The 25396-nt window shown below is 42.0% G+C and overlaps 2 protein-coding genes across 4 annotated transcripts in view; one reads left to right on the top strand and one right to left on the bottom strand.

The window, feature by feature from the left end:
• Window positions 1-439: 439 nt before the first annotated feature.
• Window positions 440-25170, bottom strand: ALDH6A1 (aldehyde dehydrogenase 6 family member A1). Of its 3 annotated transcripts, none has more exons than XM_034418075.3 (12): window positions 24903-25170; window positions 22764-22823; window positions 22190-22264; window positions 20338-20499; window positions 19902-19980; window positions 14377-14679; window positions 13617-13738; window positions 12535-12724; window positions 11275-11456; window positions 3080-3259; window positions 1896-1994; window positions 440-1703 (listed from the first exon to the last, which is right to left on the bottom strand). In XM_034418075.3, exons 1-12 carry the CDS (start codon window positions 24957-24959, stop codon window positions 1599-1601), a joined length of 1614 nt encoding a protein of 537 aa, XP_034273966.1. In that variant the 5' UTR covers window positions 24960-25170; the 3' UTR covers window positions 440-1598. The 3 variants fall into 3 exon arrangements, with proteins under 3 accessions (XP_034273966.1, XP_087730601.1, XP_034273968.1); XM_087874475.1 differs by having other exon boundaries at window positions 24585-24976; XM_034418077.3 differs by having other exon boundaries at window positions 24614-24968.
• LIN52 (lin-52 DREAM MuvB core complex component) overlaps window positions 24958-25396 on the top strand; it is a 55004-nt gene continuing 54565 nt past the window's right edge. Inside the window, exon 1 of the mRNA XM_034418087.2 lies at window positions 24958-25396. Within this exon, the coding sequence (XP_034273978.1) occupies window positions 25378-25396 (19 nt within the window). The 5' untranslated portion in view covers window positions 24958-25377.

Raw genomic sequence — 25396 nt, 5'->3', positions numbered from 1 at the left:
CATATTTTTGTGAAAAAGTAATGAGGATTCTGGTAAGGAAATATCTCTGAAAGAATTCGCCAGTGGGTCAGGGGTTGTCTAATATGAGATACAGATGAACAAATATACATTTTTTTTCAGGTTTATATACTGAATCTTTCTCTCACATATGAATATCTGGAGGTCAAATACCAGTGGCAGAGTCTGGCAATTTTGGTTTTTCTTAAAGGCAACTTTTATTTTCATCTAAGCCTTTTATTTGCTTTCGATATTTTCAACCAGCATGGCCAATGATTAGCACTGATTAATCCAAAACATTTATAAACCCACTGATTGTTGTCCTTGAATGGAGGCATGATTTATTATCATGTTCAAATAATAACCAGTGTAAACACTTCGATTTAGTATTAGAAGTATTTCTACTATTAGATTATTAGTCTGAAGAAAACCAAAAGACTTCTGAATTTAGTAGTATTTATTCATGATTAACATCAATATGCAACTTTCAAGCATATGGATGAATAACCTGTTCAGGTAATAGTGATCAATTTTTAAGCACCTGTTAGGTACAAAAGCTAATTTGATTAGACAATAGAAAGCAATAGCATATTTTCAAATTTACGGAAATATCTTCTGATTTTTTAAAAAACTCCATGTGAAGACCATATGTAGCCCCAAAATAGCATCATGGTATCATCCTTTATCTCTAAATTTGACATACGTGTATCACTCATAGCTAATCAATACATACTATATTGCTGAACAACCCAGAGATCTCAAGATCAATCATATGTATACTCAAGTATATAAAATCACAAATGTCTTTGTAACTAGTGCTAGAATTTACCTTTCTCCACATATATTTGACCAATGAAAAATATCACAATCAGATTAAAGCAATATTGATAGAATAAATTGCCTCTATAAAAATATGTTGCTTTCTTGCGCCATTTGTTCAGCACTACTAAAAACAAAGCTCAAACACATCTAGTTCCAAATATATTCAGTGCATAAATAGTATGTAGGCACATTCATGTATAAAATTAAAATTCGTTGATTTTGTATGGCTAAAGGGAACTAAAATTGTAGTGAAAGTAAGGCTTCACTGCTTCTCCACAAGGCCATGCTCTCAAAACAGCTCTATGTAATGTTCTCCTGGATTTGCCTCTCCCAAAATTTACTTTCCCCATCCTAGTATGAGATACAATCATTCCAGCATATGCAGGATTTCTTGCAAAAAAGAAGCCTTAAAAGCAATAGGACGTACCACTCATAAACAGAGTGACAGCAACTATTGTAATAGCTGGTTCCCAGAAAAACTAATTATGTAGGAAGAGCTTGCATTTTCAACACTATCACATGAATAGGAACAAAACCAGATGAAGCAGATACTGCTTTGGCCTGATTACTCACCATAGAGTATGGTTTAAAAAAGATATCCCATATATAGATAGAAATTAAATCTTGTGTTAAAAGGCTCTATTCAACTGATTGGAAAGGATGATCCTGACATGAAGACATATCTATATTTCCAGGGCAAGAATGGCAAGTCAAGAATAGCCTGCACCATCCCAGATGAAAAATAGTTTTAACAACTCCAACAAGTATGTCAGCTGACTTTAGTTCCCCATGGTTGGCATAACTACTGCAGGCTTGGTAACAGTGGCATCTTCCTCTTTCCATTGGGAAATAACTGTCTTCAGCTGTGTATAGAACTGCACCCCCTGAAAGAAACAGAATACTAAGGTATAGAATTTATGCCAGTTTATGATGCAAAATCACTGCAACTTAAGAAAAAAACTTGAGACAAGCTCCTGGAAGTTCACTACGAAATACAATAGGCTACTAAGCACATTCCTCCCCCATTTCATTTCACAGACACAATAACATAAATATCTTTTTAAAAAAGCAGTTACCTGTTTGCCATAGAAATTGGTATCCCCCCTAAAAGATCCACGAGAGCCAGTGAAGGAGAACATTGGCAAAGGCACCGGAATAGGAACATTCACACCAATCTAAATCAAAACCATATTAACAATACTGTAATAGAGCACAGGTAGCAATCAGCACAGAATGCTAAAAAGAACAAGTCCATGATCAGGATGCCCTGCATTCAAATCCATACTCTCCTGTAGCAGAACTCTCCTAGAACAATTTTTGAGCAATTTGATGTTTTGCAACCTCATAATCAAGCAATACATGACTTCTTTTGTATAGATATGTAATTATTGGAATGACAGCAAGAGAAGGTGGGAATTTTAGCCTTTCTCCCTTGCTACAATCCTAATGAAAATTACTCTAAATTTTTAAACTGGGAAAGTTAAGTAAGCCAAATCAATCTAAGAGAATTTAAAATTGCAAAGATCTTCCCTGCCTGTCAAGCTTGTACTGTTATGACAAAAAGCTGTCAGACAAGAAAATAACACTTTTCAGTCATTTTCCACTCATTGATTTTGATGGAAGATAAGTCAATTTTGATAGCATCATGGGAGATATCCTTTCTTCTATTTTGTGATATATGCTGACATAGTTCTGACAATCCAAAGAACATGTGTCAATGGGCTCTTTTATATATATTTTTAAATAGGGTGGACCTCTGTCTTTCAAAACAGAAATTAAGCAGTTCTCTGGTGCATTAGGTACCCACTAAAAAATGTAGTCTAAATCCCTCTCCAGGTCGTTTCAGTTCTAGCAAGTACTGTCAACTCAAGTGCTTTTCACTTCAAAATATGCTCTTGTTTAATGCAAAAATATATTTCACATTTCATTTAATTTGGTTCTCAGTTCATCATCAATAAATGGCAAATAGCTACAGAGAGAAAAACAGTGGTGTAGTCTGCAGTGCAGCATTATCGACGGGACTCATTTTTTAAGTAATGCAGCAAGACTAAGAAGCAAATAAATGACTCATTTTATGACTAATTATATGACTATAATTAAATATTCACTAGTATTAAAACTGTGAGGCCTATATATGTCACAACTTTCCATCTAAACTACTTTACAAGTAATCTGAAAAATCCGCACATTAGGAAATTGCTTTGATCTATCTAGTTTCTACTCAAAACAAGTTATATATAAAAGATCCTCTTTTATTTACCTGTCCAACATCCACTAAATGGGAGTATTTCCGGGCAGTGGCACCATTAGTGGTGAAGATTGCTGTTCCATTCCCATAAGGATTGTTATTCACTATTTCAATTGCTTCATCCAGACTGTTTGCTTCCAAAACCACTAGTACTGGTCCAAATATTTCCTCCTTATAGCAGGTCATATTAGGCTATCAAAACAGAAAAACTTGAAACGGCATACACTTCAGAGAGATAATGCAAAAAATCTTATTATATTATAGAAAAAATAATTTCTGTTCACAAAGCATGGTTCACATGTCTTTCACATAACCATTGAGGCAATAACTACCATTCCTGGCTCTGATTATCCAATACTATACACAACATGGATCATCTAAGAAAGAAGAGGAAGGTATTTAAGGCATTTTTAAAAAAAATTAAGCAGCAAATTCCTAAGTGGGGTAAATGATTCTAATTAAAAATTCGCAGCGAGATTGGACACGAGGAGCGGGTCTCTACACTTCCATGCGAGTTCTCCCCATTGGTGAGCTCTGAAAGGAGCCAAAGCTGCCCTGTAGGGGTGGCGAAGCAGAATGGGAGAAATGTTTAAAATGAATAGTCAGGACGTAGATGCAGATAGGGATAAAGATCCAAGATAGGAATATGGGAGGGAAGTTAAAAAACAAACAATTAAAGCTTTAAAGCAGGCAAGAGATGATGTATAGAAAGGATTTGTTTTTAGATATAATGATAGCATGATTAAAAGTTAGAATGTGGATAGAAATAGGAGAGAGGGGAGAGAAAGAAATAAGAGAGAGGGGGAATATTAGTATACACATTTTTATACAATAAGACAAAAGTAATAATAAGAGGGAGGATTAGAAATTGAATGATGGTATTATTATGTATATTTAAACAATATGGTGATTGGCATTGGAATATTGAATAATTAAATAATGAAAGTCTATAATTTAATACAAAGATGTGTATTAACACTAGAACTATATAAGCTTGAGGAATTAACAAATATGATTAATATCACTATTTTTATTTGTACTTAAATGTAGGACACCCAGGTGCCATACTGTTCACACATTGATATGGATATAATGTAAAATAAAATAAAAAACTTGAAACAACAAAAAAAAATCAGTACGCTCAGCAATAATGGAATATAGAATAATGATTAGAAAAGAAAAATGTAGAATAAAATGATATGTGTGGGGAGGATTAATGCCTGGAAGCTCAAACAAAAATAGTCTTATTAAGAAATCAGAAGAAAGAAAAAACGTGCAAAAATTTTGTTACAGGTCCCACATAAATACCCTAAGTGACAACCTGCAAATGTTTTGACCTAGCATGGTAGGCTGGCCAGGACAGCAATTTAGCTGTAGAAACCAGATCCCAATTCAGATATAAAATGCACTAGCTGACCTTAATTCCCTGATTGCTACAGAAGACCTGCAATCCAATCTTAGGCAATCTTACTTAGAAGCCAGACTCTGTAAATGTAACGAAGCTTATTTTCATGCAACTCTTACAGAATCAGTGTTCCCTGACATAGTGGACAGATATAAAAGAAAGAAATCAGTTCTTTTCCCTGTTTGCTGTTCCTCCTGCATCATTTTAACATCATCTTTAGCTCTAGTTTGATTAGAAATAAATATGTAATACTCATGGTCTGCATCTTTCAATAATCCTTAACCTTCTGCAGAAAAGAAGTGTATCTTCGAACAGATAGCTCCTATGAACTCTGACCTTCATAATAAATCTTCATTTGGTACAAAATTCCACTAGATGGGCATTTATATGTGCACCGAGAACTGCACACATTACACCTCTGCTCCACGAGCTACATTGGCTATCTATTTTATTTATTAGATTTTTATCCCACCTTTATTACTTCTAAGTAATTCAAAACAGTATGTGATATTCTGTAATACTCTTTTTCACCCACAATAACCTCGTGAGGTGAGTTGGGCTGAGAGAGTGACTGAACCAAAGTCACCCAGCAGCTTTCATGCCTAAGGTAGGACTAGAACTCATAGTCGTCTACTTTCTAGGCCAGCACCTTCAACACTAAACAAAACTTTGCTTATGGGTCCAATTCAAGGTGCTGGTTATAACCTCTAAAGCTCTATATAGCATGGGCCCGGGTTATTTGAGAGACTGCCTCTTTCCATTGATTTCTACCCCTCCCATCAAATCCAACAAGAGGCTTGTTATGAGTTCCGTCCACTAGAGAATGTCATCTGGTGGAACCTGGAGGTCTATATCTGCTGCTGCACCTGCCCTATGGAATATCATTCCCCAGGGGTTTGGCTGGCCCTGAGTTTGCTGGTCTTATGGAAGGACTTAAGAACTAGCTTTGTCATCTGGCCTGATCAGAAAGTGGTGTGGAGCACATAAAATGGTTGTACTGTTCTTGAATGTCTTTGCTTTCCCAGTGACTGTATTGTACCACTCTTAATTATTTGTTTTTAATGAATGTATTGTTTGATTTTTTTTTTATTTTGGGGGGGGATAATGTTTATGTTTTGACTGTAGGGCACCCAGAGTAACAATATGACATGGGCAGTTATAGTAATTGAATAAATAAATAAATAAATAAATATATCTATCTCACTAACCCTGCCAGGAATACAATCTACAAGAAAACATCCTCAGTTTGAATCCTCAATTTTTATTGTTCTTATTTTTTATTTTATTTGTTGTTTTTATTTTATTATACAGCAGGCATAAGTTAATTTTTTGCTTTGTTTTTGGACTGTCTCCTATTTAACAATCATTTTTACTGCAGTTGTTAACAAATTACCGATTAAGTGAATCCAGCTTCCCTAATTAACTTTGCTTGTTGCAAGCCTCCTGGGAAGGTCACAAATCACAAGATATTATAAGTACCATAAATGTGAGCTGGTTGCCAAGCACTGAAATTGCTATATCATGTGACCATGGAGAAGAGGGTACAACAGTCTTAATTTTGAAGCTGGATCACAAGTCACTTTTTCCGAGACCCTTCAAGCCATTGTTAAATGAATGGTCCTAAGATGAGGACCATTTGTATTTTCAATTTCACAGAAAGTTAGTAGAAAGGAATGCTGTTACCTAATGTGTCACTCGACAAGCTCAAGACGCTGAGCTTGTCGATTGAAAGGTCGGCAGTTTAGCGGTTCAAATCCCTAGTGCTGCATAATGGGGTAAGGTCCCGTTACTTGTCCCAGCTTCTGCCAAGCTAGCAGTTCAAAGCACGTAAAAAATGCAAGTAGAAAAATAGGGATCACCTTTGGTGGGAAGGTAACAGCGTTCCGTGCGCCTTTGGCATTTAGTCATGCCGGCCACATGACCATGGAGACATCTTCGGACGGCACTGGCTTTTTGGCTTTGAAACGGAGATAAGCACTGCCCCCTACAGTCTGGTAACAATATCACGGAAAATATGTTGCTACACTTCTTCAAACACTATTATTTAGATAGGGTCCTGATACAGGTAGTGCTCAAAATGTACAACCACAATTGAGCCCAAAATTTCCATTGCTAAGCAAGACAGTTGTTAAGTGACTTGTGCCCCTTTAACAATCTTTCTTGCCACAGTTCAGAATCACTGAAGTTGTTAAGTTAGTAATTTGGTTGTTAAGTGAATCTGGCTTCCTCATTGACTTTGTGTGTCAGAAGATCACACAAAATCTGGGACACTCCAACTGTCATAAATACATGAGTTGCCAAGAATCTGAATTTTAATCATGTGACCACAGGGTGCTGCAACTGTCATGAAGTGTGAAAAATGATCAAGTTGCTTTTTTCAGTGCTGTTGTAACTTTGAATGGTCACTAAACAAATGGTTATGAGTGGAGGACTACCTGTAACTTAGCAGTTCCTCCTCTACTCTTTTTTATTATTTTTTGGCAGGATGTAGCTGCCAATGCTTGCAATCTAATTCTTGGATACTCTTTGTAAATATCTGCATGCTAGCCAAAATTCAGTATCTAAATTTTGAGTACTTATGATGCCTATTTATGTTTTATTTAGAAGTAGGATTCACTGGACATATCTACCTTTATAATTTCTTAAGTTTCTCCCCTTTTTGATATACAAAAATCTCATTTCACTGACAGATCATTTACAATCTAGTCAGAATCCACTTTATAGCAAAGTAAGCAAGCTTCGGGATATTTTCAACATTTCAAAAAATAATCAGACACAAATTCTTTTAATATGAGAGGAAGAATTATTTCTTGGATCATTTTAGATTTCCCTTCTTTATTTTTAAAACTGGTAAGAATGATCAATCCACTAACTCTTGATCTCTCCTCCCCCCCCCATGCCTTTGACTTGGTCTTTGGCTCCCCGCCTCCAGACTGTATCCAGCTGTATGTTATCCCTCCCTTTTGAATATCTTCTCTCCCGCGGGTTCAATATCATCATTCCTCTATGGTTTGGCTCCTTTTCCATCTTGTGCCCCAAGCTGGAGGGTGTTTGGGCAATTGTCATGCGGGAGCTGAGGGAGTTGTTGCCTTTCACCAACGGAGGAATAGACCATCTAACTTTCCCAAGCCCTTTCCATCTGGGCTAGCCACCGTGAGAGGGTGGCTTGGATCCTTACCTCCAATTCTGATGAACTGACATGGGACTCCTCCCACTGCAGTGAGAGAGCAGTGGAGTCCAGCCCACCGACTCTGAGGTCCATCTTGCTCCAATACCTTAGACTATTCATCAAACTCCTGACCAGACTTTCTACCTCTCATCTATGTATGGCTTATACCTCAGCAGACCTGCTTGCGCTGCGAGATGCCCCCCTCTCGCGGCGATGGCCTTCCATGTTATCAAAGGCCTACCTTAAGGACGGGTTTTGGAGCCCTGAGAGGTGGCATGTTTCAAAGCGGGGATTAAGGGGTTTTTTAATTAGGGTTTTTAATAATTTTTTAAGGGGAACCGGGAGGACGACCAAAGGGGATGGGGGGGGTAATCCACCAAGGTCAGAGCCGAGCCCGGCACGGGGTAACGGTTTGGAGGACACTGGACGAGGGAATGGGGAGGGGGCGGAGGGCTATCCCAATGAGGGAAATACCATCAGCACGGTGGTTGGGAGGGGCAGATATGGCGGGAGCAGGGGGCCACATCATGTGTTGGGGACGCGCACTTGCTGTTTGAGAGCAATTGCGCGCCCCGGCCCTCAAAGCTAGGTGGCTTGGATACTCAGGACCCGGGCCTGCGGCTGATGTTGTGCAATGCTAGGTCTGTGGTAAATAAGGCCCCCCTCATACACGATCTTATCCAGGAGGGGGGAGCGGACCTGGCTGGTATTATGGAGACCTGGTTGGGACCGGAGGGAGGAGTCCCTTTGGTCGAGATGTGCCCACCAGGTTTCAGAGCATTCCATCAGCCGAGAGCCCAGGGGAGGGGCGGGGGGGTGGCGGTTATTATTAAAGAAGGTCTTGGTCCGAGGGAGACCACTGTGCCTCAGACTGCCGGATGTGAGTCCCTCTTCGTGAGATGGGGTCATGGGGTTCAGATGGGCTTGCTGCTTGCGTACCTGGCTCCCTGCCGCGTGGCAGCAGCCCTGCCTGAGCTACTCGACGTGATAGCCACGGTGGCAGTTGATACACCCAGGCTTATGGTCATGGGTGATTTCAACTTGCCATCCGTTGGTGAAACGTCTGGGATGGCTCGGGAGTTCATGGCTTCCATGACGGCCATGGACCTGACCCAGTTAGTTCATGGCCCCACTCACGGGGGGGGACACACTCTAGACTTGATTTTTGTCTCTGGCCAGTGGTTGAGTGATCTTGTTATAGGGGATATAGACATGGAACCCTTGTCATGGTCAGATCACTCACTCCTTCGTCTGGACCTTCGTACCGCTACACCCCGCCGCAGGGAGGCGGTCCCAATTAGATGGGTCCGCCCCAGGTGCCTGATGGATCCTGATAGGTTCCAGACGGAGCTTGGGCCAATTCCTGATGATCTGGCACACAACTCGGCCGAGGACCTGGTAGCTGCCTGGGATCGGGCGGCTGGTGGGGCCTTGGATCGAGTCGTGCCTTTGCGGCCTCTGACCCGCTGTCGATCCCTCGCGGCTCCTTGGTTCACCGAGGAGCTGAGGGAGATGAAACACCGGAAAAGACGCCTAGAGAGCGGTTGGAGGGCCAGTCGCGCTGAATCTGACCGAACACTGGTAAGGTCGCATATTAAGACCTACCTAGTGGCGATAAAGACGGCAAAGTGTAATTACTTTTCCGCCTCTATTGCGTCATCAGGGAATCGTCCGGCAGCCCTGTTCAGGGTAACCCGCTCCCTGCTCCATCTGGGAGCGCGGGAGGATCCCTTGGAAGGCAGGGCGGAGGATTTCGGACAATACCTGTATGACAAAATCGCTCAGATCCGGGGGGACTTGGACTCTGACTGGGTAGATCAGGGCAGGGTGACGAGGAATAGTCTTGAGAATGTTATCTGGGAGGAGTTTGATGCTGTGACTCCCGATGATGTGGACAGGATTTTGGGGAGACTTAGTGCGGCCACATGTTTACTGGACCCGTGTCCCTCCTGGTTGGTACTGGCCTCTCGGGAGGTTACACGAGGCTGGCTCCAGGGTGTTATCAACGCTTCATTGAGTGAGGGTTACTTCCCCGCGGCCTTGAAAGAGGCGGTGGTGAGGCCTCTCCTCAAGAAGCCGTCCCTGGATCCGGCAATATTGGCCAACTATCGTCCTGTCTCCAACCTTCGCTTTCTGGCAAAGGTTGTTGAGAGTGTGGTCGCGCGACAGTTTCCGCAATTCCTGGAGGAAACATCCTATCTGGATCCGTTCCAGTCTGGTTTCAGGCCTGGGCACAGCACGGAAACGGCATTGGTCGCGTTGGTTGATGATCTCTGGAGGGCTCGGGACAGGGGTTGCTCCTCTGTTCTGGTCCTGTTAGACCTCTCAGCAGCTTTTGATACCATCGACCATGGTATCATGCTGCACCGGTTGGAAGAGTTGGGGATGGGGGGCACCGTGTTACAGTGGTTCTCCTCCTTTCTCTCCGACCGGTCGCAGTTCGTGTTGACAGGGGGGCAGAGGTCGACCTCGAGGCCTCTTATATGTGGAGTGCCTCAGGGGTCGGTCCTCTCGCCCCTCCTGTTCAACATTTATGTGAAGCCGCTGGGCGAGATCATCCGTGGCTTTGGGGTGAGATACCATCAGTACGCTGATGATACTCAGCTGTACATCTCCACCCCAGGCCACCCCAATGATGCCCTTGAAGTGATGTCCCAGTGCCTGGAGGCTGTACGGATCTGGATGGGGAGGAACAGGCTCAGGCTCAACCCTTCCAAGACTGAGTGGCTGTGGTTCCCGGCATCCCGATATAGTCAGTTGACTCCATCACTGACTATTGGGGGCGAGTCTTTGGCCCCCACAGAGAGGGCTCGCAATCTGGGAGTCCTCCTGGATACACAGCTGTCCTTGGAGGAACATCTGACGGCTGTAACCAGGGGGACCTTTTATCAGGTTCGCCTGATCCGCCAGTTGCGGCCCTTTCTTGATCGGGATTCCCTGTGCACAGTCACTCATGCCCTCGTGACCTCTCGCCTTGATTACTGTAACGCTCTCTACATGGGGCTCCCCTTGAAGAGCACCCGGAGGCTCCAACTGGTCCAGAACGCAGCAGCGCGGGTAGTGACGGGAGCAGCATGGCGCTCCCATGTAACACCGCTCCTGCGCGAGCTGCACTGGCTCCCAGTGGTCTTCCGGGTGCGCTTCAAGGTGTTGGTTATCACCTTTAAAGCGCTCCATGGCATAGGGCCTAGCTATCTCCGAGACCGCCTGCTGCCACCGACGACCTCCCATCGACCCGTGCGCTCCCAGAGAGGGCCTCCTCGGGGTGCCATCAGCCAAACAATGCAGGCTGGTGACCCCCAGGGGGAGGGCCTTCTCTGTGGGGGCTCCCACCCTCTGGAATCAGTTGCCCCCTGAGATAAGGAGAATCCATGACCTCAGTGCCTTCCGCCGTGCCCTTAAAACCTTCCTTTTCCAACAAGCCGGGCTGGCCTAATTCTTTTTACATGTTTTTTAATTGTTTGGTTTATTGTTTTAATTAATGGGGCCAAATTTATATATATTTTTTAACTGTATTTTAATATTTGTATTTGATGTTTTTATTTGGCTGTTCACTGCCCTGAGTCCTCAGGGAGAAGGGCGGTATACAAATTCAAAAATAAATAAATAAAATAAATAAATAAATAAACTCACCTTGACTTTACCAAGAATAGTAGGTCCAACAAAATTGCCATTTTCAAATCCTTTCACTCTGATTTTTCGACCATCAAGAAGAACATTAGCCCCTTCCTTTGCTCCACTGTCAATCAATTGGCAGACCCGTTCCTTAGCCTGTGGACTGATCAGGGGTCCCAGATCTGCTCCAGGCTGATCTCCTATAATACACAAAAATTGCTCAGAGCCTGAAATCAGGCTTCATTAAAACTGCAAAAAAATAAGTATAGTTAAACAAAATATTCTGTAACAAGTCATCAGGCTGCACTTAAGATTGCTATTTAGTATTGCTTTTAATAATTGCTATTTAATATTTGTTCAATATAAGTTTTGTTTATCTAAGGTACAATAGCCATCATGTTATTTAATTTAAGCAACTTGCTTCAAACTCTTTGTGCTAACTGCTGTACACCTTCCTTTAAATACCCAGGTATTTGCCTAGTCAAGTAAGCCACTCTATGTTTTTTTTAAAAAAATACTGCAATAAGCATTTTGGTTGCTCTTGTAGGTACCTTATTAAACAACATTTAACTATCTCACCTTAAGAAAAATACAAATTTATCTAATAACTTATAACAGCATTTGCAACGGTCATTTTGAGCTCAAAATGAATATTTCAGAATCAGATGCCCTCAATTCTACAAAACCCTGGAACAGCATAGCTGAAAGTGACCCCTGCTTTAAGCCAAGAATACAAGGGTCACTGAAGTTGTTTATGTTAAGATTAACATGGCAAGAACGGAAACGTCCTGCTCCCATCCATCTGCTACAGAAGAAGGGATGCAAGGAACTTGTTACTTGTTTTCTGGCAGAAAGAACCCTTGGTTCCAACTGCTAGTTACTCTTGAATTATGGTAGCAAGGGAAAAAGACATTGTACCATTAGTTAGAGGAACAAGAACCATCAACTGCCTGTCCTCCTAATCTGCAAACCTGGTACAACTTTATTTTATTTTTTTCATTTTACATTGGTGAATTTGGAATATAGTTCTGGTAAGCAGGATATAAATGGATAAAATAAAGACCCATTGTGATACGCTGTGATTGTCTACATCGATCAACTTTCCTCAAATGAATGTCTTCCAAATTTGGTGTGTTTCAATTTTGAAAACCCTAAATAAACATAGTAAAATGATAAAAATTCCAGGAAATGATTCCGCTCATCTAAAGGGAATCAGATTAGGAAGGCTGTTCTACATGCAAGCAACTGCCCATAACAGACCAGATTATAAAAACACACCTGCATTAACACGCAAGTTCTTTGCTTTTTCCACCAGTTCTGGTAGCCATTTCCGAGACTCCCCTACCAAGACTGCAGCAGATAATGCCATGCACCGCTGGCCAGCAGCTCCAAAAGCTGCTCCAATCAGTTGATTTAGTGTGTTCTCCTTATTGGCATCCGGCATCACTACTCCATGATTCTTAGCTCCCTACAATATAACATACAGGCCCTCAAATGTACTGAATACACATTTCATAGCCATCTCTAGATCTTAGGGACCCAATTGCTGCCTTTCTGTTAAATATGCAGGCAAGAAGTTAAGAACAGCTGAAGTATGTAAAACATACAAATCTCATGCTTGATGAAAAGCTGCCAATGGTAAAGAAATGTTGGAAAAGCCCTATATGCCATGCATTTATGCACAACATTGTGACTCTCTAGCAAAATTGTACAAAGGAATTGTTTTGATTGATGTGGGAAACATAATTCAATTACATAAAATTTAATTAATCATGTACAACAAACTTCAAGATGTGTCACCTAATTCCTGTAATTCCTAGTTAGCTTGTCTCGTTTTCTGCCCTGCATTTATTTACTCTGGGGTTTTTGTGGCACAATATGCTGGCTAACCAATTCCAAATGAAGGTAAGGACTTGAAGATGGGAAGGCAGAATGTATACATTTTAAGCAAATTTTAAATATTATATTATTCCTTAGCTCCCCAAAATTTGTATTGGAACAGGGAATGTAATACTCTATCCAGCACTGAAAATAACTAGAAGATATAAGAATAAAAATAAAAAACATTTTGACTAAAGAGTTATTCAGTAGCCCCATTCATACAGAACATTTAAGTCAGGATTTTTAAACCTATGATACAAAATAAAGGGAAGCTTAGCATTAGAAACCAAACCATTGTGCCTTTTTCAATACACATAGATATAACTTGTTTAGCTGTATTTGAAATGGCAATCTTTTAATTTTTGTCATTTCAATGAAACTGCAAATCAGACCTGCAGTTCAAAGCACAAAATAATATTTCAAATGGTTTGATACATATTATTTTGGTAAATGGAATGTTTTTTTATGCTGAGTTTTACCATATTGGCCTGGATTCTCTTGCCATGTTTTGAACCTCTTTCATAGATATATTCTCCAGCCTGATTAGATCCAACAAAGCTGATGGCTTTAATATCGGGATGATCACAAATAAAGTTCACAGCTTTAAACAAAAACAAAGAAGAAAAATGAAACACTGATAATTACAACAGATTAAACACTCATAATTACAATAGACTTTTCTGTACAGCTTATGACAGTAATAATTAAAAAATATTCATTTTTTATATCTCCAATTACCCTAAACACTAAAACTGTAACATTCTCAATTAACTTCCTTATAATTAAAACCCTGTTTCTTGGGGGCTCAGCTACTTGGGTTTCCTCAAATGGCATATTTACTTCTTCTTTTTCCCTACATGAAAGCACAAATGCACAATCACAATTATTTGATCTAGTCATAAACTACACAATCACACTTAATAACTGGGGTACCCAAAAGCAGTGCAAGTAGACTTGATAACTGGAGTACCCTAAAGCAGGGAAAGTAGACTTCATAACTGGGGTACCCCAAAGCAGTGAAAGTAGACTTTCTCTAGTCATTTGATAACATACTTACGAAGAGGACACTTTGGCTGCAAAGAAAGTGATGGAAGAATTGCTTAATTCCTCATTCTGAATTAATAAACTAGGAATACAAGCATGTAACTTGACTATTTTTCCCTTTGTATGACTTATATATTCCATACCATCTATACACTGAAGGGGGGGGAGGCCTTTCAAAACCTCCGCTGCTATTACCTGCATGTTGTCCATGGATAATGTTTAGTGTTCCATCAGGTGCACCAGCATCCTGCAACAGCTGGGCAAGAAACATAAGGGCTCCTGGAACACGCTCCGAGGGCTTCATCAAGAAGGTGTTTCCACACACCATGGCCATAGGAAACATCCAAAGAGGAATCATAGCTGGGAAATTAAAAGGTGCAATGCCTGCGCACACACCCAGAGGCAAGCGATAGGTGCAAGTGTCCATGTCTTTAGTAATGGAGGGAAGGGTTTCTCCCAACATAAGAGATGTCACACTACATGCATGTTCAACAACCTCTGCAATAAAAACAAACAGAAAAATATCTCCCTCAGTTCCTGTTCTTTAGCTTCCAAATTCTTTCCTCAAACCATTTGTTTTAAATGCCACTACAGGAAGCCCTCGACTTACAACCGTTCATTTAGTGACCATTTGAAATTACAATGGCACTGAAAAAAGGGACATGACCGTTTTTTGCACTTATGACCATTGCAGCATCCCCATGATCACGCAATCAAAATTCAGTCGTTTGGTAACTGGCTTATATTTATGATGGTTGCAGTGTCCTGGGGTCCTGTGATTATCTTTTGCAAATGTCTGACAGTCAATGGGGGAAGACAGATTCACTTAACAACCATATTACTAATTTAACAACTGCAGTGATTCACTTAATTGTGGCAAGAAAAGTCTTAAAATGGGACAAAATTCACTTAACAACTTTTGTTGTTTTGTTGTAAACTTTTGTTTATTTAGCAACAGAAATCTTGGACTAAATTGTGGTCATCAGTTGAGGACTATCTGTATAACCATAAGAAAAACAGATAGAAAAAAACACAAAGAAATCTTTGATAATGTCCATCTTCCCAATGTGGTCAATCTAGAGTTGCCAACTCCATCTGAAATCAATCCTGTAGATTTTTCTCTTCCCTCTCCCCACTAAATGTATCTAAGAGTCACTGATAGTGTGCATTCATAGTGTAGATATATGCATATATCTGCCAGACAAAAAATAATGAGTTAACATTTGTGATCTTATTCAGGAGGGGGGAACGGACCTGGCAGGTATCATGGAGACCTGGTTGGGCCAGGAGGGGGGAGTTCCCCTCGTAGATATGTGCATTCCATCAGCCGAGAGCTCAGGGCAGGGGGGTGGGGTGGCGGTTATTATAAAGGAAGGTTTTGATCCGAGGGAGACCACTATTCCACAGATAGCCGGATGTGAGTCCCTTTTTGTGAAGTGAGGCCGTGGAGTACAGATGGGCTTGTTGATCACGTACCTGGCTCCCTGCCACGTGGCAACGGCCCTGCCCGAGCTGCTCAACGTCATAGCCGAGGTGGCGGTTGATACCCCCAGACTTTTAGTCATGGGGGATTTCAACCTGCCATCTATCGGTGAAACGTCTGAGGTGGCTCGAGAGTTCATGGCTTCCATGATGGCCATGGACCTTACTCAGTTAATTCATGACCCTACTCACACGGGTGGACAGTTTTTGTCTCTGGTCAGTGGTTGAGTGGCCTTGATACAGGGGATATAGTCATCGAACCCTTGTCATGGTCTGACCACTCGCTCCTTCGACTGGACTTTTTAACTGCTGCACCCCGCTGCAGGGAGGTGGGACCGACCAGGTGGTTCCGCCCCAGGCACCTGATGGATCCTGATAGGTTCCAGATGGAGTTTGGGCCATTTCCTGAGACTCTGGCTCATGACTCGGCTGAAGACCTGGTGGCCGCCTGGGATAGTGCGGCCGCCGGGGCTTTGGACTGCGTCGTGCCTTTGCGGCCTCTGACCTGGCACCGAACTCACCTAGCTCCTTGGTTCTCCAAGAAGCTGAGGGTGATGAAGCGCCGGAAAAGACGCCTGGAGAGTAGTTGGAGGACCAGCCGCTCCGAATCCGACCAAACACTGGTGAGGACTCATATTAAGACCTACCTAGTGGCGATAAAAGCGGCGAAATCTAGCTATTTTGCCGCTCTTATCGCGTCATCAGATAATCGCCCAGCCGCCCTGTTTAAGGTGACCCGCTCCCTCCTCCATCTGGAAGCGCGGGATGATCCCTTGCAGGGTCGAGCTGAGGATTTTGTGCAGTATCTGTATGACAAGATCGCTCAGATTTGGGAAGGACTGGCCTCTGACTGGGTAAGTCTGGACGGGATGATTGAGGCAGGTCTTGAGAGAGTTATCTGGGAGGAGTTTGATCCTGTGGCTCCTGAGGACATGGACAGGATCCTGGGACGGCTGAAAGCGACCACATGTTTATTGGACCCGTGCCCCTCCTGGTTGGTACTGGCTTCCCGGGAGGTTACATGAGGCTGGCTCCAGAGGATTGTTAACGCTTCTCTGAGTGAGGGGGTCCTGCCGGCCACTTTGAAAGAAGCGGTGATGAGGCCCCTCCTCAAGCAGCCCTCTCTGGATCTGGCTGTTTTGGCTAACTATCGTCCAGTCTCCAACCTTCGCTTCATTGCGAAGGTTGTTGAGAGTGTGGTGGTGCGGCAGCTTCCCCAGTACCTGGATGAAGCTGTCTATCTAGACCCGCTCCAGTCCGGCTTCCAGCCTGGGCACAGCACGGAAACGGCATTGGTGGCGTTGGTGGATGATCTCTGGAGGGCTCGGGACAGGGGTTGTTCCTCTATCCTGGTCCTGTTAGATCTCTCAGCGGCTTTTGATACCATTGACCATGGTATCATGTTGCACCGGTTGAAGGGGCTGGGGGTGGGGGGCACCGTTCTGCGGTGGTTCTCCTCCTACCTCTCTGACCGGTCGCAATCTGTGTTGACAGGGGGGCAGCGGTCAACCCCGAGGCGCCTTGCTTGTGGGGTGCCACAAGGGTTGGTCCTCTCGCCCCTTCTGTTCAACATTTATGTAAAGTCGCTGGGTGAGATTATCCGTGGCTTTGGGATGGAGTTCCATCAGTACGCTGACGACACTCAGCTGTACATCTCCACCCCTGGCCACCCCAACGATGCCCTTGAAGTGATGTCCCAGTGCCTGGAGGCCGTGCGGACCTGGATGGGGAGAAACGGGCTCCCACTCAACCCTTCCAAGACTGAGTGGCTGTGGCTTCCGGCGTCCCGATATAGCCAGCTGGACTACTCAATGCTCTCTACATGGGGCTGCCCTTGGGGTGCACCCGGAGGCTGCAGTTAGTCCAGAATGCGGACGCGCGGGGGATTATGGGAGCACCTCTCTTGCGCGAGCTGCACTGGCTTCCTGTGGTCTTCCGGGTGCGCTTCAAGGTGTTGGTGACCACCTTTAAAGCGCTCCATGGCTTAGGGCTGGGGTATTTGCGAGACCGCCTTCTGCTGCCAATAGCCTCCCACCGACCGGTTCACTCGCAGAGAGAGGGCCTCCTCAGGGTGCCATCGGCCAGACAGTGCCAGCTGGCGACCCCTAGGGGGAGAGCCTTCTCTGTGGCAGCACCTGCCCTCTAGAATGACCTGCCCCCTGAGATACGCACGATATCAGAACCCCGGACTTTTTGTCGGGCCCTGAAAACACACTTATTCCATCTAGGTGGGCTGGCATGATCCCATCCTCTCAGTTTTAATTGAATTCGGTTTTAATTGGGTTGTTTTAAATTTTCGGCCAAAATTATTTAATTGTTTTTTAAACTGTTTTTTTAAATTTTATATGCTATGTTTTATCTCAGCTGTACACCGCCCTGAGTCCTGCAGGAGAAGGGCGGTATATAAATAAAATAAAATAAAATAATAAAATAAATAAAATAAAATAAAATAAAATAAAAATCTATTGACTGAAATTATTTGCCTGTAAAACAGTGTATTGCATTTAGAAATTTACAGATCATCCTTCTGCTTGTACTAGTTATTCTTTCATACATACAGTCCAATCTTACACCCAGAATCACACAATATATTCCCTTTCCTTCCAACCAAAAGGGGGAAAACACCAAGATGGAGTCCTGTCAAAAAAGAAAGGGAAAATGGCAGCAGCGGACAAAACTTTTATGAAAAGGGAAGAGACAACTTGAAAGGAAAATAAAGAAAATATTAAAAGTTCTTTTTAGAAAGGGTTATTTTTCCCAGACAACCATTGCCTTCCAATCAAGAAGTACTCTTCAAATGTAACTGTCTTTTCAGCAGAGTCATCTCCGCCTCTTGCTTATTCCTTTATTTTCAATCGTTTTTTGGGTGTTCTATCTCTCTGGTTTCCTGAATTCACAGGTATTTCCTCAACATCCATGTGAGTTTTGGTGTCATAAATCTGGTTTTGTGCCAATAACGCACTTACAATCCAAATTAGAGGTCACATGTACATATAAATATACACGATTATTCCTAAGCCTTGTAGAAAGAATTGGATTTTGTGCCAAAGTATGCAGCACTGATACATCAGTAAGAAGAGGACCTAGTTATACCAAAATATAATTCAAAACTCAACAATCATAGCTAATTCTGCAGTATCGCATTAAGAGGCTATATGATTAGAGATATACAAAATTCAACAATGTAGGAATGTCATATCCAGGTCAGCTGAAAGCATTTTAGTTTTGAGGAACTTGCAGCTGGAAACCACCAAATTATGCCAAGTGCTATGAACCAAAAGAAGTACTTTAAAGAAAGGCAGGAGATATATACCGTATTTTTATAAGATGCACTTCCACCTCCAAAAAAGTGGGTGGAAATGTCTGTGTGTCATATAAAGCAAATGCTGCCGAAGCCCCGCCCACCCGCCAGTCCCCACCCTTCGGCCTCCCAGCAATTTGCCTCCTTGCAGCAAACAGCAAACAATGTGGTTGGCTTCAGTACAGCCTGATTTAGCATGAGCAGCTGATTGGAATACCTCCTATCAGCTGTTCCAAGCCACGGGGATCACCGCCGCCCATCGCCGCTGCCACTTATCGCCGCTTCAGCACACCCCATTTTCGGCCTCCACCCACTCCATTTTTTACCTCCACGCGCCTCATTTTTGGCCTCCACATGTCCCATTTTCAGCCCATTCTAGGTGGCAGGGATAGTAGTGGCGGCGGCAATCCCTGCCATCTGGAACGGGTCAAAAATGGGACGCACAGAGGCCGAAAATGGGATGCGTGGAGGCCAAAATCAGGCTGTGCTGAAGCTGACCAAGCTGTTTGCTGTAAGGAGGCAAATTGCTGGGAGGCAGAGGCAGATTTTTTTTTTCTTCTTTTCCTCCCCAAAAACTAGGTGCATTTTATACTTCGGAGTATCTTATAGTCCAAAAAATACGGGTAAGAAATACATAAGTAAGAAGGAAAAGGAAGAAAACGAACTATCCAAACAGATTACTTTAGAAGATGCTCATAATCTAGCAAGGATGTCCTAATTGAAGTCTCAACTGAGATATTTGGACAAAAGGATTTTCATGGATCCTCCCAACCCTATGATTCTTTGATACCAGTATAATATGCATACTGGGATAGACAGAATAGGAGCTATGCTCCTGAGATCCTGAGAGTTAAATTGTTTGGAAACATTCTCATCTTCTTATAGCCCAAAAAAGCTATTTTCCATGCATAGCAAGAGGCAGACATAAGCAGCTTACGGAGGCCCCGGAAGACATCTCCCTCTGCATCAGCCAAAGTCTTTCCTTGCTCCATGGTGATCAGTTTTGAAATTTCTTTCTGTAGATAAGAAGAGAATCAACAAATGAGGGGAAATAACCAACCACAACAATTCAGCAAATTTCTGGAAAAACACATTGTTCTGCAATAGACTAATTTACCCAGAAAACAGGAGATGACTTACAATGCCCATCTTCCCACCTGCTACTTTTTAATTACCTTTTTTTTTTTTATAAAACCCAAAGTCCAAAGCTTGATATGTTGGCAAAAGAACAAATATAACAGACCACCTATTATGCTTATATAATTTTTGTCTATTTGTATTATACATGAATAGATGAACATTCTTTAATTTTGCTCCTCTTTGCATTGGCTCTTGAGAAAAATCAGTACATCAAGGGCACAGCAGTTCCTCACCAGATTATCCTTGATAAGCTGCTGGTACCGCAGAAAGATTTGCTGTCGACTCAGAACAGATACCTCAGACCAGCTCGGCAAAGCCTTTTTGCATGAAGCCACTGCTGCTTCCATCTCACTCTGTGTGGCTTTTGGGACTCGACCAACAACTTCATTGGTAGCCTTTTAGAATGACATTCCCATAGAATTAAATAATTACAACAATTGAAATTCTCCCAGTAGCCATTCAAGAGTTCTTTAGACAGCATGAATTTATTATGAGATGAGTTCCCAGTGCTATTTTCAGTTCAAAGTAAATATTAATATTGCTGTTTTTAATGTAGTAATAAAAAAAACTATAAACTGTACTATGCAGCCGGTACGCTGATCATATCGTTTTCTAAGAAAATATTAAGAATATTTAAGTTGCTCCATATAAAGCAGAAATGGGGATCTTCTAGCAGGCCATATCCAATCAGTAGATGTATTTCTCAACCCCACCTCTCCTTGTAGACAAAGAAAAATTCTTATCTCCAAGCAGTTGCTGACTGAAGATAAGAGTTTTTCCTTAACCAGGGCACAAATAAGTGATTAGAAATAAGAGTGTTTTGCTACTTCTGTCTGGAATCAACCTTTAAAAAGTTTCCAAGAGGCCTTAACTGCAGAATAATTAAATATTCTGGAAGTAGGCAACATTTATGTACTTTGTCAAGAAAACTACATGGAAATAGCCATAAAAATCACCAGCAGTTGAAGTCACCTTGAAAACATTTTTAAAAAGTCCTTAGAGGCCCTGTTGGGAAGGAACTCCCAATGAAAAATGCCCCTTTTTTATGAAATTAGGTTTTAAAAAAATCTCCATTGGGGCAGCTTCAAATCAAAGTTTATTACAGTCAAAGACCAGAAACCATCGGGGCAGTTTAATTGTTTAATTAATAAATTTGGTTTGAACATCTCCAAGATCATTTTTGGAGGATCTTCTGGAATGGATTAAGACAAATGTTTGGAAGGGAGATAAGAAAGTCCAATCGCATTAGTGGATTTCCATTTATACAACACTGGATTTGAGTAAATGCTTCCTCTCCTGACCCATCAATGAGAACATGTGGTATTTTTATGGGTTTATACCAGTGGTGGGATTCAGCCAGTTCGCATCACTTCGGGAGAACTGGTTGTTAACTTTCTGAACAGTTTGGCAAACTGGTTGTTGGAAGAAATCATTAGGGCAGAGAACCAGTTGTTAAATTACTTGAATCCCACCACTGGTTTATACAAAATCAACTTCATGTTAATAAGTTGCATTAAAAAGAATAGAATAGAATAGAATAGAATAGAATAGAATAGAATAGAATAGAATAGAATTATTTATTGGCCAAGTGTGATTGGACACATAAGGAATTTGTCTTGGTGCATATGCTCTGTGTGTACATAAAAGAAAAGATACATTCGTCAAAAATCATAAGGTACAACACTTAATGATAGTCATAGGGAACAAATAAGTGCATTACCTAGAACTATAATTTAACCAGTTTCCATAAATTCTCTAGAAATATGTAAATATTACTCCTTGCTATAACAAAAACTTGAAATTAAGGAAAAGCTTACTTATTCTTAATTTCCTAAAGAGGATGATATAGAAGCAAGCAAGCAGTCTACAGGAAAATATGTGGTGGGAGAAACTTCATGCAAAGGATTCCATTTCTCCACAATATAGTTTCCTGTAGGCGGCTTGCATCATCCTCTTTAGGAAATTAAGAATACATAAACTTTATCTTAATTTCAAAATCTTGTTATAGCATATTTATTTAAATTACTTAAATTAGTTTAGAATGTAATTTTTTTTCTGTCTCAAAAACAAACCAATACTACTTACAGGGTTATAGATTTCAATCCATTCATTACTTTTTGACTCCACAAACTTGCCATCAATGAACAATTTGGTTGTTGGCTGTAGAATACAAAATGCTGGTTAATGCATATCCTAGTGTAATAAAAGCAAGATAAGATTGCTCTTTGCACTTAATGAAACTCATATTAATTCTACTTGTTCCCATTTGCTCTTCATGCTCTTTCTGTTTTTTTACAGAAACAGGACTAATTTATTTAGGATTAATATTATTGAACCTCAAAGTAAGTGGATCAAAAATTCCTGATAGTACAAGCTGCAAGACTGTTAAAGCCATTTTTATTACAATAAGCAGTTAAGCCCACTCTAGTTACTCCTCTTCTTTCTGTTGAGAAGAATATATTTTGCTCTAAGGCCAAATTGTCCCAGACAAAGTGATGCTTCCCTAGTCTTAACTGTTGCTTTACTTTAAAGTTGACCAGAATGCTATTCATTTCCACCTACAAGCTGAGAAAAATATGCATAATGGGGAAACAGTATATCAAAATCATGGTTTGCCTTATTTTAAGTTAATCTTTGTTTTCTTTCAAAAATAACTTACCACTGAAGAGGAGGAAATAAATGATGAGGAATGCCAGTTGAAATTTGTCTTCCTAGAGATCTATAAGGCAAAAAGCAAACAGAACCAACTAAGCACATCTATCCTACATTTCAAGAAAAAAAATCCAGCTAACTTAAATTTATTCAGAAGTGAGAAGGCACACCACATTCATTTTCTAAATTTTAAGTTCATAGCAATAATCCTGTTAATAATATATTCTAGTATTAGTAGCCTTAATTGAACCAGGAAGTAAATAGAACCCATAGACAAACAAATAAAATATTGAAATAAGGTTGCTCCTATTAATAATGGCACACCGATAACTGTTTAACTAAAGTTTTACATAGCCTCTTATTTCAAAAAGGTAACTGTGAAATTTACAATATAATTTGAAAGACAATACAATAGAGGCAAGACTAAATCTCAGAAAGTTCAGTCATAAAATATTGTCCTTACATTAACCACCAGGAGGCATTACATTACTTGTTTCATCTTTATTGGGAATTATCAGATGCTGGTAGTCAGTTTTTATAGGGTTCATGTACATTCATATTTTAAATGATTATATACCGTGTGTTCACTTTAGGAATTATCCATGTGCTAATGCTTGGCAGTTGTAGGTATTTAGAAGCTATCAGTACTGGAAGGTTTCATATCGTCTCTTGAGTAGCTATTGCTGTTTCTCTTTACTACTTTTTCTCATTGCAGAATGTAATATGAAAAATATTTTTGAACAGGGCATTCTAACTGAAGAAAATCAAAAGGAGATGCGTTTAAGAATTCTGTAATGCTTCCTTGTAATTGTGTAGGAAATTCAGCAGTAAACAATTTCCAGTACTTATTGACTAATTAGATTTAAAACTTTTTTACCAAGGCATATATGGCAATCTTCCTACATTTTATTCCCGCAACAGCATACATGAACTCAAACCAATCCCACCCCGATATTTTAAATGCTTCATATTGCATCTGACCTCTGTATCACAATAAATTAATAGAACATTATCACTCAAAAAAGACCTAACAGTACAGGCCTATAGTCCATATGTTACTTCACCGCTTAACATTTCCTAGCAAAAAAAACCCTAATACAGAAAACTATATTGAATGGAGAAATGTCACAATGTCCTCTCTAATAGAAACATAATGGGAAAAATTTTGGGGAAGTTTATTTAGCAACTTTTACCTCACTGTCACATTCCTAAGATTTAGAAATCTTATTATCTCAAAACCTTTGCAAGTTCCCTCTTGCAAATCTGCAAATGAGGCAGGAGAGGGGTCTCTGTACCTTCCTGCACCTCACAAGACACCCCCTTCCCTCCGCCTTTGGAGCCCAATCTTCATCAGTGCCCCCACAAGTGCAGCTCCCAACCTGATATACCCACAATTTAAAGTTGACAAGATTATCCTATATGCAGAACAGCTTTTAAGAAGAAGGCAGAACACTAAGTAAAGGGCAGGCAGTTTTTCATTTTCAAATGCTGGAGTTTCCAGGGCAATCAACGTCTGGCACGCAAGGAAACCTTAATGCAGGGGTCTCCAACCGTGGCAACTTTAAGCCTGGAGGACTTCAACTCCCAGAATTCTGGCTGGGGAAATTCTGGGAGCAAAGCTGGCTGGGGAATTCTGGGAGTTGGAGTCCTCCAGGCTTAAAGCTGCCAAGGTTGGAGACCTCTGCCTTAATGGACCTTGGCTTGATCTGAAAAAAGGCCGTTCTCAAGCAGACGCAGGACAGAATTTCGCGCAGATCTCGGCATCCTATCCGTTTTCTTTCTTTCTTTCTTGGACAGAGAGCGAGAGAGCCCTTAAAAGCGAACTCACCGTCGATCTGAAGTTTACAAAATCCTAACCTGGTCTTGCCAGCTGCGTGATCTCATCGAGGGCGACCCAGATGTTAAGGCTCCCTATCTCGGAAGGTCCACCGGCTTTTAGGGAACGCTCTCACCCCCACACACACCCGCCCTCGGGTGCAGAAGTCGGCTCAACGGCGAGGGGTTAAGAGCGGCGCGCAAATATGCCACGGACGGGAAAGATCTCCCCGCCACGCCAACGGCAGCACTGAACTCCGCACGTGCAAGACCAGACGCGCCCCCCCACCTCTCTCTTTGGAGCCACTTCGTCTCTTTCGCGCGACCTCACCTCGAGCCAGAAGCGCCGCCCTCCCTGCGACCCCCGAACTGCAGCCACAACCGCCATTCTTCCAACGACCACCCGCCGACGAGCGCCCTGCCCACTCCAAGCTCAACAGCTGGGCGCCGCCCACACCTTTTGTCTTTGGCCAACCCGAACCGCATCCCGCCCCTCCGGGGCGCTCTCTCTAACCAATAGAACATTGAAAGGGCCCAGCTTGCCCCGTCCCCGTCAAGGGGAGGATGCCATTGGCTGCTTGGCTGCAAACGCCCCCTCCAGGCGGAACTTGACTGGCCAGTTTTTCTTTTCCCTAGTTACGACCTCTGGAGTTTTTTGGGGGGAAAGGGGCAGAACGTGAGTGGGCGGGGAAAAGGAGGCGGAGCGTTCCTGTCTCGTTCGAAAAAGCTGTCAAGAGTACAGGCTCCCGCGTGAAAGGCGTGGGGGGTGGGGAGGTGGAGATTGGGCTGTCATGTGATGGGCTAAGATGGCGGTCTCTACGGAAG

Source organism: Pantherophis guttatus, chromosome 1 (genome assembly GCF_059756535.1).
Source record: "Pantherophis guttatus breed Tessera chromosome 1, ASM5975653v1, whole genome shotgun sequence".
Classification (NCBI taxonomy): domain Eukaryota; kingdom Metazoa; phylum Chordata; class Lepidosauria; order Squamata; family Colubridae; genus Pantherophis; species Pantherophis guttatus.
Note: the sequence above shows the minus strand (reverse complement) of the source record. Positions and strands in the feature narration are given on the sequence as shown.